We start from the raw sequence: 14,629 nt of genomic DNA on the forward strand, positions 1-14,629 counted from the left end.
TTGCACACATCATGAAATGATTGACTCAAGCGTAGATGCTGATGGGGAGGGAGCGGAGGTGATGTTAGCCATGTGCTAATGCAGAAAAGATGAGTGTTAACGTCACTTCTGTTCACCCTGCCCTCCCTCATGACTCACGTGGCTTAATTAGGCTTAACCTTGTCATGCTGAAACACCTTTAATCTTATCTCCTCTGAAACGCAGAGTATAAACCAGATCTGTGTATATGAGAGAGGGAGAGAGAGAGAGTTGCTCTGAGAGAAAGAGAAAGGGGGAGAGAGAGAGACAGAGAGAGAGAAAGAGCTGCTCTGACACAGAGAGAGAGAGAGAGAGAGAGAGAGAGAGACAGACAGACAGACAATCAGACAGACAGACAGAGCTGCTCTGAGAGAAGGAGACCAGAAGAATATATTTGTGTGAATATATTTCTGCTGTAACGCATTACAGTATTATTCCTGCTACTAAAACACTTTCCCCTCATAGAGACGGAATGACCACTACCTTGTGAACTCTACCGTGTACTTCAGAGTAACAGGCATGCCGTACCGCATCAAACCACATACCCTGCCACAGCAGAGTAACTCGGTAAGTGTGTGTGTGTGTGTGTGTTCAGGGGGCAGAAATTGAGGACTGGGGAATGAGAACAAGGGATTGTGTTGAACAAACACCTAAAAGGTCAGATGTGCTTGACTTTGGATAGCAAGGTGAGGTGGATTATGGGGTTATTTGAAGTAAGGGCAACCATTCTGACCCAGACCTTCAAGCTTTAAAACTTAAACCCAGCTTAGTCTGGGAAAACTGAAAGTATGTAGCCTTTAGTATTGGGGGGGCAATTACACTCAACACACACTTCTAATGTTTCTAACATGACGTGTGAGTGAGTAATGTGTTCATTCTGACAAACGTCACTGAGTCTTTCTGAGAATTATTCAATCCTGTTCAAATCTGGCATCCATTGAGCTGTGAGGAAGAATTGAGTGTGATTAAAGCAACATGTTTTTTTTTTCATGATCATGTAATTTATTAGGATTTCAGATATAGGATTTAGGCAGATTAGGATCATTATTAATTAATGCAGTGGTCAGTATCTATCGAAAGTGGTCCAAGGAAGGAACAGTGGTGGACCGGCAACAGGGTCATGAATGGCCAAGGCTCACTGATGTATGTGGGGAGCGAGGGCTGGCCCGTGTGATCCGAACCAACAGATGAGATACTGTTGCTCAGATTGCTGAAGAAGTTAATGCTGGTTCTGATAGAAAGGTGTCAGAATACACAGTGCATGACGGGTCAGGGCTGTTTCGGCAGCAAAAGGGGGACCACCACAATATTAGGTGGTCATAAAGTTATGCCTGGTCGGTATATACATACATATGATGGTGTATGAAGCCCTGTGTTCTGTATTCAGTCACATGATCACAAAAGAGATTTTGAATGTGACGATGAACGAGATGCATATCATTGTCTCAAACCCTGTATTTTGTGTGTGTGTGTGTGTGTGTGTGTGTGTGTAGATTGGTACGTATGTGGTATGGGCGATTCCTGATCTGTCCTTCGCCATTCCTCTGTGGGTGATTATTCTGGCCATCTTACTGGGACTGCTGGTGCTCGCCATTTTAACCCTAGTTATGTGGAAGGTACGGCAGCTTCATACACACACACACACACACACACACTCAAGCACATGAACACACTGATTTCAGTTTTATTATAATATGTAATAAAATAAAACATGCTGCTTTAGAAAAATAATCTTCACGATGATGTGATGCAGCCAAATGCAAAATAAAGTCATTTAAATCCCATACCAAATCAAATAATTCATCTTATACATCTTATTATACATAAAAGAAATTGTGTTTAATTTTTCAATTTTTTAATAGTTTTATTTTTTGGAATTGAAGATAAAATATGCTTCACTTCTTAACTGCCTAAATTTTGTGCGTCACTTTTTTTTGTATATAGAAATATTTCATTTTTATATCATTTTGGTCATCAGTATTAAATATTTTAGACCTGAAAACAACGTAAATATTTTATTTTTATTTATTTATTTTTTTTTAAAGTTTTATCCCTTTTTCTTGAGGATCCATTTAAGTTTGGAATAAAAATGCTATTCAGAAAAAGTGCAAATTAATATGAAAAAGCATTTTAAGCATTAAAAAATCTTAAAAGAGACTGGAAGTCGGGAATTTTTTTATGTATGAAAGGGTTCATAGAGTTATAAGAATAAGCTTATATTTATTTTATATGTTTACACACACACACACACACACACACTTATTTATTTATTTATTTATTTATATATATATATATATATATATATATATATATATATATATATATATATATATATATATATATATATATATATATATATATATACATGTCCTTTGACTCTCCTTTTCATCCTTATCTGTTTCTTTTCACTTCTTCCTCAGTGCGGGTTTTTCGACAGAGCCCGGCCACCAAAAGACGACAACGTCTCGGACCAGGAGCATCTGACGGCCGAGAAATCGACAGAAGCGTAAACGAGAGAAAGAAGGAAAACGAGAATGTGACAGAAATAGCCTTGAAGACGGTGTACGAGCTTTGATAGAGGGACTTTGATAGAGGCATGTCAAGAGCACCCGAACTAGTGATCCGAGCCTCTTTCCCATACTGCACTGGGATCTGTGAGCTGGGTCACACCGTCGTTCATGGCAAACTTTCCTCCAATCAGGCATGGCGTGGCTTTCTGGATCTGAGTCTGAATCCCTCGAGGGCTGTGAGAAAGAGAACCATCATTTGAAGACAGCAAAAGAGAAAATCCGGATTCTTGTGTTATAAACACAGACAACAATCATCACACACCCCGAGATTGAAGGATGCGCGCTGGGAACACGGGATTTCTCTTAAAAGCACAGCTCACTTTGCCTTAAAGATCTGTAACACTGCTGAGAGTTTCTATGAGCTGTAAGATGAGCTTTTCCAAATCTTCTTTTTAACCAGGTCTTTAAATCTTCTGTGAGTGCCTATACCCCCATACACACACACACACACATTATTCCTGTATATAAGAACACTGAGTACTATGGAGTCATTTTTTGGGAAGTTTCTTTCCTGAAACACACACACACACACTTTAAAACACAAAATCCAGAACCTTTAAAGGTTCTCTTGACATTTGCCCCTGGGGCAATCCTTAAAGGTTCTTTATAGAACATACACACAACAGCAGAATGTTTTCTATCAGAGAGGGGTCCATGTAGAAGAACCAAGAACCACTAAAAACTCCTTAAGGACCCCTTTTTTTATTTTTATTTTTTTTATTCTATCCTTCCCCTGTAATGATTTTATTTGCAATATATTTAATTAGAGCATGTATTTTACAAGAATTTTCCACATCACAGGAGTAGTAGTATATGAATTGATAAGTATGTGCAATATTGCGGTGTTTGTTTTAATTTCTTATTATTTTTTGTTGTCGGTTTTTTTGGCTAAAATCATTTGTACACTGGCTCCTATTTTTTTTTTTTCTTCTTTAAAACTGTTTGTTTTGTATATAAAGTTAAAAGAGAATTATTTTTAAGCTGTATGATTGACGGATGGATGACTGGGTGCCAATGGAAGAAAAAAAGGGAATCAGGATATTTTCACTTTTTCATTTCTTTCAACAGATAGTAGCTGCAGGTTCTGCTTTAGGTTTTACTGAAAAACTGGCCCCCGAAATCGTTATAAAGATCGACTCATCAGCATCACCTTCGATTTTATTAGAAATTATCGATATTAAAATATATGCAGTGACCTTTTGGCCAATATAAAAGATTCACGCCGTACCCAAACCTTCCGTCGTTCCTTCAGACTGATTACTTTGTTGGTACCTGAGCGGTTTTGTTTACCACTGATTGTAAGGTTAATGAAGAACCAAAGTGCATTTCTAGTCAAGAAATATTAATGTCACCTGCTAATAAATTTTGTATTGAACTTTTCCTGAGTCGTGTGTTATTTGTATGGAATATTATGCAGAAAGGGAGCAACTTTACAGCTCTGGGACCAAACCTAAACTAAGCACTTCACCATAAATTCCAGTAGGGGGCAGGACGACATTAAAAATAACACAGCCACAAACAAAATAAAGCTCATGAAGCTGTCACATGCTTTTGGGGAACTATCTATCCATCTATCTATCTATCTATCTATCTACACCGATCAGGCATAACATTATGAGCAGTGACAGGTGGAGAGAATAACACTGATGATCTCCTCATCATGGCACCTGTTAGTGGGTGGGATATATTAGGCAGCAAGTGAACATTCTGTCCTCAAAGTTGATGTGTTAGAAGCAGGAAAACTGGACAAGCGTAAGGATTTGAGTGAGTTTGATGAAGGACCGAATTGTGATGGCTAGACAACTGGATCAGAGCATCTCCAAAACCGCAGCTCTTGTGGGATGTTCCCGGTCTGCAGTGGTCAGTATCTATTAAAAGTATCCTTTAAGTCCTGTAAGTTGCAAGGTGGGGCCCATGGAGTCTGCATCTCACAACTGAGAGGACTGAGAAAACATCTGGGTGCCAGAGACTACAGCACACCTCCAAGGATCTAGTGGAGTCCATGCCTTGACGGGTCAGGGCTGTTTTGGCAGCGAAAGGGGGACTAACACAATATTACTCAGGTGGTCATAATGTTATGCCTGACTGGTCTGTCTGTCTGTCTATCTATCTATCTATCCATCGAGTGTCTGTTCTGCTTATCCTCCACATGGTCTCAAGGAGCCTGGAGTCTATCCCAGGAGACTCAGGGCACAAGGTGAGAGATACCCTGGATGGGGTGCCAATTAATCACAGGTCACAATTACACACACACACACACACACCCATGCACACAATACAAACAATTTAGAGATGTGTTAGGTCTGGGGAAAGAAAACTGAGCTCACAGAGGAAACCCCTGAAGAAACACAAACTCTGAGCTCTGAGAGGGTACAATAATGTAGTCTGGTCTACAACCCAAACACAGACATATAGTAAGAAAAAGTCAAACAATACAATTTGCTGAACATCTCTCATATAACACTGCTACCTCACTGATTAGACTTTTAGCTTATCAGTCTTTCAGACTTTATTAGCTATGAGTGCAATTATGATGATTTATGTTTGCAGTTCTGCAGTCCAAAGAGACGTTAATGACCTAGCTAGTTTGGTAGCAAGCTAAATTAGTAAACATGCTAGTTTACACTGTTTCGCACACTCAGATTGGCTGCTCGTGCTCTTAATGATATTGTCTGAACACCATGGGTTACAGTATAGATACAGTGGGATTTATTACTCACCAAAGCTGCAATATTACACTGATCAGGCATAACATTATGAGCACTGAGAGGTGAAGTGAATCTCCTCATCATGGCACCTGTTAGTGGGTGGGATATATTAGGCAGCAGGTGAACATTTTATCCTCAAAGTTGATGTGTTAGAAGCAGGAAAAATGGGCGAGCGTAAGGATTTGAGCAAGATTGACGAAGGGCCAAATTGTGATGGCTAGACGACTGGATCAGAGCATCTCCAAAACTGCAGCTCTTGTGGGGTGTTCCCGGTCTGCAGTGGTCAGTATCTATCAAAAGTGGTCCAAGGAAGGAACAGTGGTGAACCAGCAACAGGGTCATGGGCAGCCAAGGCTCATTGGTGCACGTGGGGAGTGAAGGCTGGCCCGTGTGATCCGATCCAACAGACGAGCTACTGTTGCTCAAATTGCTGCAGAAGTTAATGCTGGTTCTGATAGAAAGGTGTCAGAATACACAGTGCAGGATGGGTCAGGGCTGTTTTTCAGCAAAAACAGGGACCAACACAATATTAGGCAGGTGGTTATGCCTGATCGGTGTACATGTGAGCATTACAGCATGAGTTCATCAATTCAAATATCTTAAAAATTTGTGATGGTTGTAGAAAATACCCAGCACTTTTACACCATAATAATAATTACATAATTGATAATTAATATTAATTAACTAATTAATTGATATTAAATAATAATTACATAATCCTCCTTACTTCCAAACACAGAATTACTATATAAATAAAGTAATAAATAATTAAAAAATATGTTTAAGGTTTCAGAATTGAATTGAATTTCCTCTGTACAAAATAAATTAATCTATATGGGTGTTTTCACACATTTTAGCACTTGTTCTTAGATCGATGACTGATGTATTTTATTTATTTATTTATTTATATTCATTTATTTAATTTCTTTTGGTAAATTTATGCAAACGTGTGATTGTATTGGACATTTATGAAACCCCTGTATTGTGTGGATGTCTGGGGATAGCTACAAAGCATGGATAGGGATGGGATGGATGAGATGGACATGATAAGGAGAACATAAAGGTGATGATGAGGATGGGAAACATATATGATTACTGGCAGTGGCTTGCAGAAGTATTTGCCCCCTTAAACGACATGAAGAAAGCTCCAGGTTCCAGGATAAGGGGTATATAGAGAAATTTCTGATGACATTATTCTGTCTCTCGGCAGATGGCTCTCTAGTCCATGTTGTTACCAAGTTAGACGCCATTGATTCCATAGAAGAAGAGGAATGACGACTTTCTAACTATATTTTTCTCTTCGCGTGTGCTTTATCGATCGGAATATCAGGGGTGTTTAATAGTTAAGGTAAAGATATATATTTGTTTTTGCAAAGCTTACACACCAGATAACGTTACTGCTCGCGCTTCACCGGAGAGAGATTTTCAGTTTAGCTTGCTAGCACGATTGTTAACTGCTAATTTTAAACCAAGTGGGTCAATGCCTCAGTTATTTCTCCGTCTAATTTTTAAAAAAATCTATTTTGTTTAATTTCGGAATATATATTAGCAACAGTCATTTATATGTATATGTAAAGTTCCTAGGTTTATATGGCGTAACTAACTAGCCAGCCAGCTAGCTAGATATAGCTAAGTTAAGCTAAGCTAGCAATAAGCACAGACATTATTGACGGTATATTGACGCTTTCTTCTTTTCTTTACATTTGTTTTCTGTTTATTGACCTCTGAACATCATGTTAAAATAGGTATTATGTAGTGAGAGGGAAAAAGTAGAACACTATAAAGGAGAAACGTTGTAAATTAGCAGTGGGATTTGGGTTTGTTATAAATACCTTTAATAATCTCGCGATATTTCGCGTGATTTGTGAACAACGTGTTTCTCCATTCAGGAGGTCACTGTTGTGTTATGGTCTGCTGATAGACTTGACCACTCACACAGACTATTTCCACTGATTAAGTGCTTTAGGTCATTGTTTTGAGGCATGATGAATTAGATTAGATGCATCTAATTAGATTCTCTGTAAATTGGCAGATAAAATGTTTCTGTAGCCTTCTGTATTAATTCTGCCCCTATCATGAATTACATCATCAAGAATAAAGATTAGTGAGACCCATGCCAGAAGCAGCCATGCGAGTCCAAGCCATTAAACTACCACCACCGTGTTTCACAGATCTTTTCTTTCTCCACATAAATAAGTAAACATGAGTGGTTGACTGTACCTCTCTTCTAGGAGTCCCTCATGATGGCACTAAAATCAGGCGAGGAGCGCCTCAAGGAGATGGAGGCAGAGATGGCGCTGTGAGTACCGTTATAGCTTGGAACATTTTTTTCCATATTCTCAGTGATGTATTTAGTATTATGAATGTTATTAAGGCTGGTGTCAGTGTTCTAATATACACCGATCATGCATAACATTATGACCACCTGCCATATATATATATATATATATATATATATATATATATATATATAGCAGCGGATGAAATATTAACAGGGTTTAACAGGTAGTACAATAAGTAATGAACAATATAAGTTTGTTCACACAGGTGACAGAGAGTGTGTGTGTGTATGTGTGTCTGAGTAATGTGTTGGTCCCTCTTTTGCTGCCAAAACAACCCTGACCCATCATGACCCTGACCAACATTAACTTCTTCAGCAATTTGAGCAACATTAGCTCATCATTAGCTGTGCATCAGTGAGCCCTGGTCATCCATGAACGTGTCGCTGGTTCACCACCTCCTTCCTTGGACCACTTTTGATAGATACTGACCACTGCAGACCGGGAACACCCCACAAGAGCTGCAGTTTTGGAGATGCTCTGATCTAGTCGTCTAGCCGTCACAATTTGGCCCTTGTCAAACTCGCTCAAATCCTTACACTTGCCCATTTTTCCTGCTTCTAACACATCAACTTTGAGGACAGAATGTTCACTTGCTGCCTAATATATCCCACCCACTAACAGGTGCCATGATGAGGAGATCATCAGTGTTATTCACTTCACCTGTCAGTGCTCATAATGTTATGCCTGATCAGTGTATAAACCTGTGTGTATGATGATGATGATAATATGGTCCCAATATTTGCAGTAAATCTTCATCAATGATGTTTTTTCTGTAGGTTTGAGCAGGAGGTTTTGGGAGGCCCGGTGGCTGTGACTGCAGGGGGGCCTCCTGTAGTGGAGGCTGTTCCAGTGGCTCTGGCTGTGCCGGCTGTACAGGCTTTGCCAATGGTTCGACCCATCATAGGCACAAACACCTACCAACAGGTACATAATATATAAACCACACACAAATGGTCTTAAAGTCAATTACAGGTGATGGTAATTCCAGGTCGTTCCATCTGTTTGAACATAATGGAAACATTTTTATATTTGGATGTATGTGGATATGTAAGTCGGGATGTTTTAATAAGTCAAACTTATGAGGCATATTAAGGCATAGCTATAAATGTCTATTAAGCTTTGTCTTTCAGCAAATGCTGTGATAAAGCGATCCATGATTCTGTTCTCTAAGCTGTCCCCAGACTATAATGCTTTCTGCCGAAAGCAGCTCTCAAAAGTGAATCCGGTCCTAAATAACAATTAATGCTTATGTCTAGAAGTTAAAGGAAACAAATGTGCTGAGCTGCATGACAGAGTCGAACTGATTTCTGTTTTAATTTGCTTTTTATTATAAAATCGTCTGCCAGGTTTAAAAGAAGACACATGTTGCTCCATTAGACAACTAAAACATAAGCACTTGTTACTTGCTTGGAGAAAACTGATACGCTCACTTTTGGTTGAATTAATCAGACGTTGCTTTGGAAAATGTTCTTATTAAAAAATAAATCTGAAATATGTCTGCATTCATTTACCTTTCAATAAATATTAAAAAGGCGATAAGGAGAAACGAATGTTTGTCTTCCTTCTACAGGTCCAGCAGAGCTTGGAGGCTAGAGCTGCTACTTTAGTCGGACCTCCACCTCCTGCATTCGTTGGTCCAGGTAGGGAATGTATCAGTAGTTGTGTTGCTTTAAGATATGTTACAGCATGAGTAATGTAAGTTTTTGACCAATGTGTGTGTTTAATTATTTATTTATTTTTTAAAGCCGTACCTGCAGTGCGGCCTCCACCGATGATGAGACCTGCATTTGTTCCACACATCCTACAAAGACCAGGTAACCCCCCAACAACATATCATATAAGTTTGCATGTATTTCATTCTCATAATGTTTCATAAGTCTTCGTTTATTTGTGTAATGCATCTCTCAGGTGGACAGAGAATGCCAATGATGCGTGGCCCTCCACCACAAGGTATGCTCGCACCTCCGCTGCCCCGCCCTCCTCCCCCACCACCAATGATGATGGCACCCCCGATGGCCGGACCTCCTCAGCACCCTATGGCTCCCATCGGACCACCTATGGGGCCCATGAACCCAGTTCCTCCTGTAAGGGCTTTCGTTTCCAGTGCACAAAAACACTGGCACTTTTGACACAAAAAAAAGTTTGAGCGTTTTTCATACTGGTTTATTCTCAATAGTGTCACAGTGAGGAGATTTATTTATATAAAATAAATAAGAACTTTGTTAGGTTTGCATTTTGGATCCTAACTTTTGATCCTGCAAAAAAATAGATTTATCGACCAGAAATAATTATTTTTGTTACTTTTAAATAATTTTAAAAGATGATATAAAAATAATAATAATTTAAACATGTATGTAATGAGAGGCAAACAAATATAATTTAATAAATTGTAAGAAAAAACAATATATAGCTTCATTGATTTGCCAACTATTCTTCTTCAACCAAATTAAAAAATATGACTTTTTTAATTCATATATTCCTGGCATTTTTATTCAGTTTTTGAATACATCAAGTAACACATTTCAATAAATGTAGTTTTTAATTTATTTATTTATTTTCTTTTTTTTTTTCTGTCGCAGGTTGACACAATGACCCCGGTGGTGACGGCTCCACCTCGGCCAGTGACACAGGCTCAGCCCAAAGTCACCCCCAGCGTTATACAGGCAGCCCCCACAGTTTACACTGCACCACCTGCCCCAAAGAGACCAGACATGAGAGCGCAGAGACAAGCACGCATGGTAAAGAGTGGAAAGGATGTATAACTGATGGTGTCTTAGATCAAGTGCATTAATATAAGCCTTACAGATGGTTCTACTGTCTGAGCTGAGCTACTGACGTATCAGATTTAAGAATTTAGCCGTGTTGTGGTATATCTAAAAGAAAAATACAGGCTTCTACCATGTTTATAAGCATTTTACTATATTGCATTAGTCATGATGTTGATCCAATTAAAAGATCTCCCTAAAATAGCATGTAGTAGTTTTGTTTGTTTGCTGATCACCTTTTTGTTTCATTCTTTTGTTGTTCATTAAAGTAGTTCAGTTGTACTGGTTTCCTTAATCCTTGCTCTGTGTTTGTGATGGATGTTAGGAGGAGCTGGCAGCATCAGTAGCTGAACAGCAGGCAGCTGCGCTGGCTGCCGGGCTCCTGGAGGCCAAGAAGGACAGCGTCATGGACGACAGCGTCATCGGGCCGAGCATGCCTGAGCCGGAGCCCGTACACACTGAGGTGCAGAACTTTCCATCATAAAATTTTATAAATGTCCCATCATTTTTTTTCAGCATCACATAAGATGTGCAGGTTTGAGCCGTATAATAATTTAACGGTGTCAACAAAGCCATCATGAATGTTAATACACTGTGGAAATTCATGAGTTAGCACACTGGACAATGTGCTGCCCAGTTGCGAGGAAACTAACCAGGTTAAAATGTGTCAACGTAATTCACATCACTAAATTAAATAAAGTATGGTTAAATGATACAGATTGATACAGGCTAAGGCAAACAAATGACCTTTTACAAAGCTATTAATAAGTGCTTTGGCATCACACTTTCACATCACTTTTTCACATCACATTTTCATAACACACTTAGTTAAAAGACTTTTAACCACAAGGTGACTGGGTCGTGCAAGCAGGCTTCACACTAAACTTTATTCAGCTCGGAAAAAGATAGTATGTCATCTGTGCACTCGACTTAATCGTCCTTATAATGACCGATCCACTGTCAGCCAGGCCTTAGCTCAGACAGGTGGAACATGTCATGCAATTTAGTTGAGTTACATCACTGTGAAGTACATGAAACTGTAACGTGAATAACATTTGATTGTCCTTAACAGTGGCACCTGTTAAAAGGTGGGATACATTAGGCAGCAAGTAAACAGTTCTTGAAGTTGACATGTTGGAAGTAGGAAAAATGAGCAAGTTGATGGCTAGATGTCAGAGTTAGAGCATCTCCAACACAGCAGGTCTTATAAGGTGGATCTGGTATGCAAGGGTCAGTACCTACCACAAGTGGTCCAGTGAAGGACAAGCGATGAACTGGTTAAGGCTACCTTGTCTGGTCTGATCTGATCTCACAATAGATCAGTCTGATCTGATCTCACAGTAGAGCTACTGTAGCACAAGCTGCTGAAAAAGTTAATGCTGACTATGATGGAAAGGTGTTAGAACACACACACACACACACGCTGTGTATCCACAGACCAGTCAGAGTGCCCATGTTCTGGCTCTGATACAATGCTGAAAACACCTACAATGGTCATGTGAGCTCCAGAACTGGACCGTGGAGCAATGGTGCAAAATTGCCTGGTCTGATGAATCGTGTTTCTTTCACATTTTGTGGATGGCTGGGTGAGATGGCACCAGGAGCCATGGTGCGATGTCCTGGCATTCATGTGGGTGTTACTTTGACATGCAAGCACTACCTAAACATTGTTGCAGTACACCCTTTCATGCCCACAGTGTTTCCTAATAGTAGTGGATAATGCTCCTTGCTACACTGCAAGAATTGTTCAAGAATGGTTTGAGGAACATGACAATGCGTTCAGGGTGTTGACCTGGCCTCCAAATTCACCAGTCAAGATCCAGCATCTGTGGGAACAGTTCTCTGCTGGAAAAAAAAAAAGAGAAAAGGCAGGAAACAATGTCTTGGAGCATCCTTCTGCTGTTTGTATGTATGTGGTGATCGTGTTTAATTCCCTGCTTGTGTAGCCACCAGAGAGCATTACGGAGGATAAGAAGAAAGGGAAACAGGAGAAGGTGAGGAAATGCATCCGTACAGCCGCAGGCATTACTTGGGAAGACACCAGCTTAACAGAATGGGAAACAGGTAAATGCATCATCACTGTTTACACGTATGTAACGAGAGAGAGAGAGATAGATAGAGAAACTTTTTCATACTTTAAAACAACATGCTCCAATTTCTGTAAAACATCCCAGAATGATTATTTCAGTGTATTACATATGGGTGTTTCTTCTGGACTCTTATTTATTCAGACGACTTTAGGATATTCTGTGGAGACCTGGGTAACGAGGTGAACGACGACATCCTGACACGAGCATTCGGTCGCTATCCGTCCTTTCTGAAGGCTAAAGTGGTACGAGACAAACGCACAGGGAAGACCAAGGGCTACGGTTTTGTCAGCTTCAAGGACCCCAACGACTATGTGCGTGCCATGAGGGAGATGAACGGTGAGTGGATTCCTCACTAATTTAATCCAAGACTAGGTTTTAATATTTAAGGAAAGATATCGTTAGTCTTCTTAGACAGACAAATGTGTGAAAATCTTTGTTCTTGTATGCTTACAGGAAAATATGTCGGCAGCAGACCCATCAAACTGCGAAAGAGCACATGGAAAGACAGGAACCTGGAGCTGGTACGCAAAAAGCAGAAGGAGAAAAAGAAGCTGGGGCTTAGATAAGCTCCGAGAGTCTAAACTCAGAGAGTAGTGCAAGTGTGAGAGAGTGTTTACCTCCGTCTCCTGCTGCAGACCGACAGCCTCATGATGGAAAAGACTGGAATTTATTGATGCACAACTGTGGTAGCAGGGGATATGAGTAGATCAGTAACACTGGTTATATAAAGTGTGAAGCTTTGATTAATGACTCTGGCTGCAGTGCAATGGCAGGTTCTCATTTCAATCACACTTCCCTGGCTCATTAGAAGGCACTGCACTCTTACCTCCTCTTTTTGTATGGATCTGAGTCTTTTACAGTTGCGTTTCGAACATCGACATATGTAGTACAGTTGTGTGTTTTATTTTTGCTCCTCCAGTTACCAGAAATAAGTATCTTGTTCTTTTATTTTGATGTTAGAGGGAGCTGGTAAACAATAATGCAAAACTTGTCAATAAACCTCATGTTTTACTTTGCTCACCTTTTTGTGGCGTTCACTTCATCTGTGTTAACTGGATTATTTGATTCATGGAGTTATTGAATTAAAGTTGGTAAAGTTTGACAAACCCTGAGTAAATATGAGGTCTTGTGACTTTTATCACAGGTTATTATTTTTCCTTAGTGACCACCTTATCAGGGCCGGAGTGCTTTAAATCGGCTAGTTTATCCTATTGAACCAAAAGACCCAACTAAAATCACTGGAAATCTTTAGAACAGGTATGAATAAATGTAATAATGCATGAGTGAAATAAAATATCATTAACCGTTTGTGTAGCTGAGGTTTAGGAACCGTCAGAGGCAGAATTCACAGACTGACAGTGCTGCTACGCTTATATAGTCAAGAGTTTTGGGACACATTGAATTCAGGGGGTTGGGCTCGGCCCCTTAGTTTCAGTGAAAGGAACTCTTAATGCTTCAGCATACCAAGACATTTTGGACAATTTCACGCTCCCAACTTTGTGGGAACAGTTTGGGGATGACCCCTTCCTGTTCCAACATGACTGCACACCGGTGCACAAAGTAAGGTCCATAAAGACATGAATGAGCGAGTTTGGTGTGGAGGAACTTGACTGGCCTGCACGGAGTCCTGACCTCAACCTGATAGAACATCTTTGGCAAGAATTAGACTGGAGACTGAGAGCCAGACCTTCTCGTCCAACATCAGTGCCTGACCTCACAAATGTGCTCCTGGAGAAATGGTCAAAAATTCCCCATAAACACACTCCTAAACCTTGTGGAAAGCCTTCCCAAAAGAGTTGAAGCTGTTATAGAGGCAAAAGGCAGGCTCCATATTAAATTCATGTGCATTTAAAGGCAGACATCCCTAAGCTTTTGTTAATATTGTGTATTTCTATTTTATCTTTTTTTCCTAGTGTTTCCTAGGTTTGATTGATTGATTGATTAAAAAAAAAATCTGAATACAGACAGATATTTGGACCACTGACCAGATACTGATACCAGCATTGGGTTGCATACACATTCGTGCATACTGGCATGTTTTTTGGGAGGTGAGAGAAAACCAGAGAACCAGGAGGAAACCTAGAAAAGGCAAACTGTAGAGTAACTAAACCGATCTTAACTTTTGATGGCGGAAAA

General features: G+C 39.8%; 2 protein-coding genes across 2 annotated transcripts in view; both read left to right on the forward strand.

Moving 5' to 3' along the window:
• The window catches only part of itga8 (integrin, alpha 8), a 92,703-nt gene extending 88,740 nt beyond the window's left edge, over positions 1 to 3,963 (forward strand). The window contains exons 28-30 of the mRNA XM_058376764.1: positions 484 to 585; positions 1,512 to 1,634; positions 2,439 to 3,963. Coding sequence (XP_058232747.1) covers positions 484 to 585; positions 1,512 to 1,634; positions 2,439 to 2,528 — 315 coding nt within the window. The 3' untranslated portion in view covers positions 2,529 to 3,963. The remainder of the gene's footprint in view (positions 1 to 483; positions 586 to 1,511; positions 1,635 to 2,438) is intronic.
• Positions 3,964 to 6,506: 2,543 nt separating this feature from the next.
• rbm42 (RNA binding motif protein 42) lies at positions 6,507 to 13,509 on the forward strand. Its single transcript, XM_058377081.1, has 11 exons — positions 6,507 to 6,644; positions 7,528 to 7,595; positions 8,415 to 8,562; positions 9,209 to 9,278; positions 9,384 to 9,452; positions 9,547 to 9,722; positions 10,218 to 10,376; positions 10,729 to 10,866; positions 12,350 to 12,467; positions 12,635 to 12,829; positions 12,947 to 13,509. Exons 2-11 carry the CDS (start codon positions 7,537 to 7,539, stop codon positions 13,057 to 13,059), a joined length of 1,245 nt encoding a protein of 414 aa, XP_058233064.1. The 5' UTR covers positions 6,507 to 6,644; positions 7,528 to 7,536; the 3' UTR covers positions 13,060 to 13,509.
• Positions 13,510 to 14,629: the final 1,120 nt, after the last annotated feature.

This window comes from Hemibagrus wyckioides, linkage group LG23 (assembly GCF_019097595.1).
Source record: "Hemibagrus wyckioides isolate EC202008001 linkage group LG23, SWU_Hwy_1.0, whole genome shotgun sequence".
NCBI lineage: Eukaryota > Metazoa > Chordata > Actinopteri > Siluriformes > Bagridae > Hemibagrus > Hemibagrus wyckioides.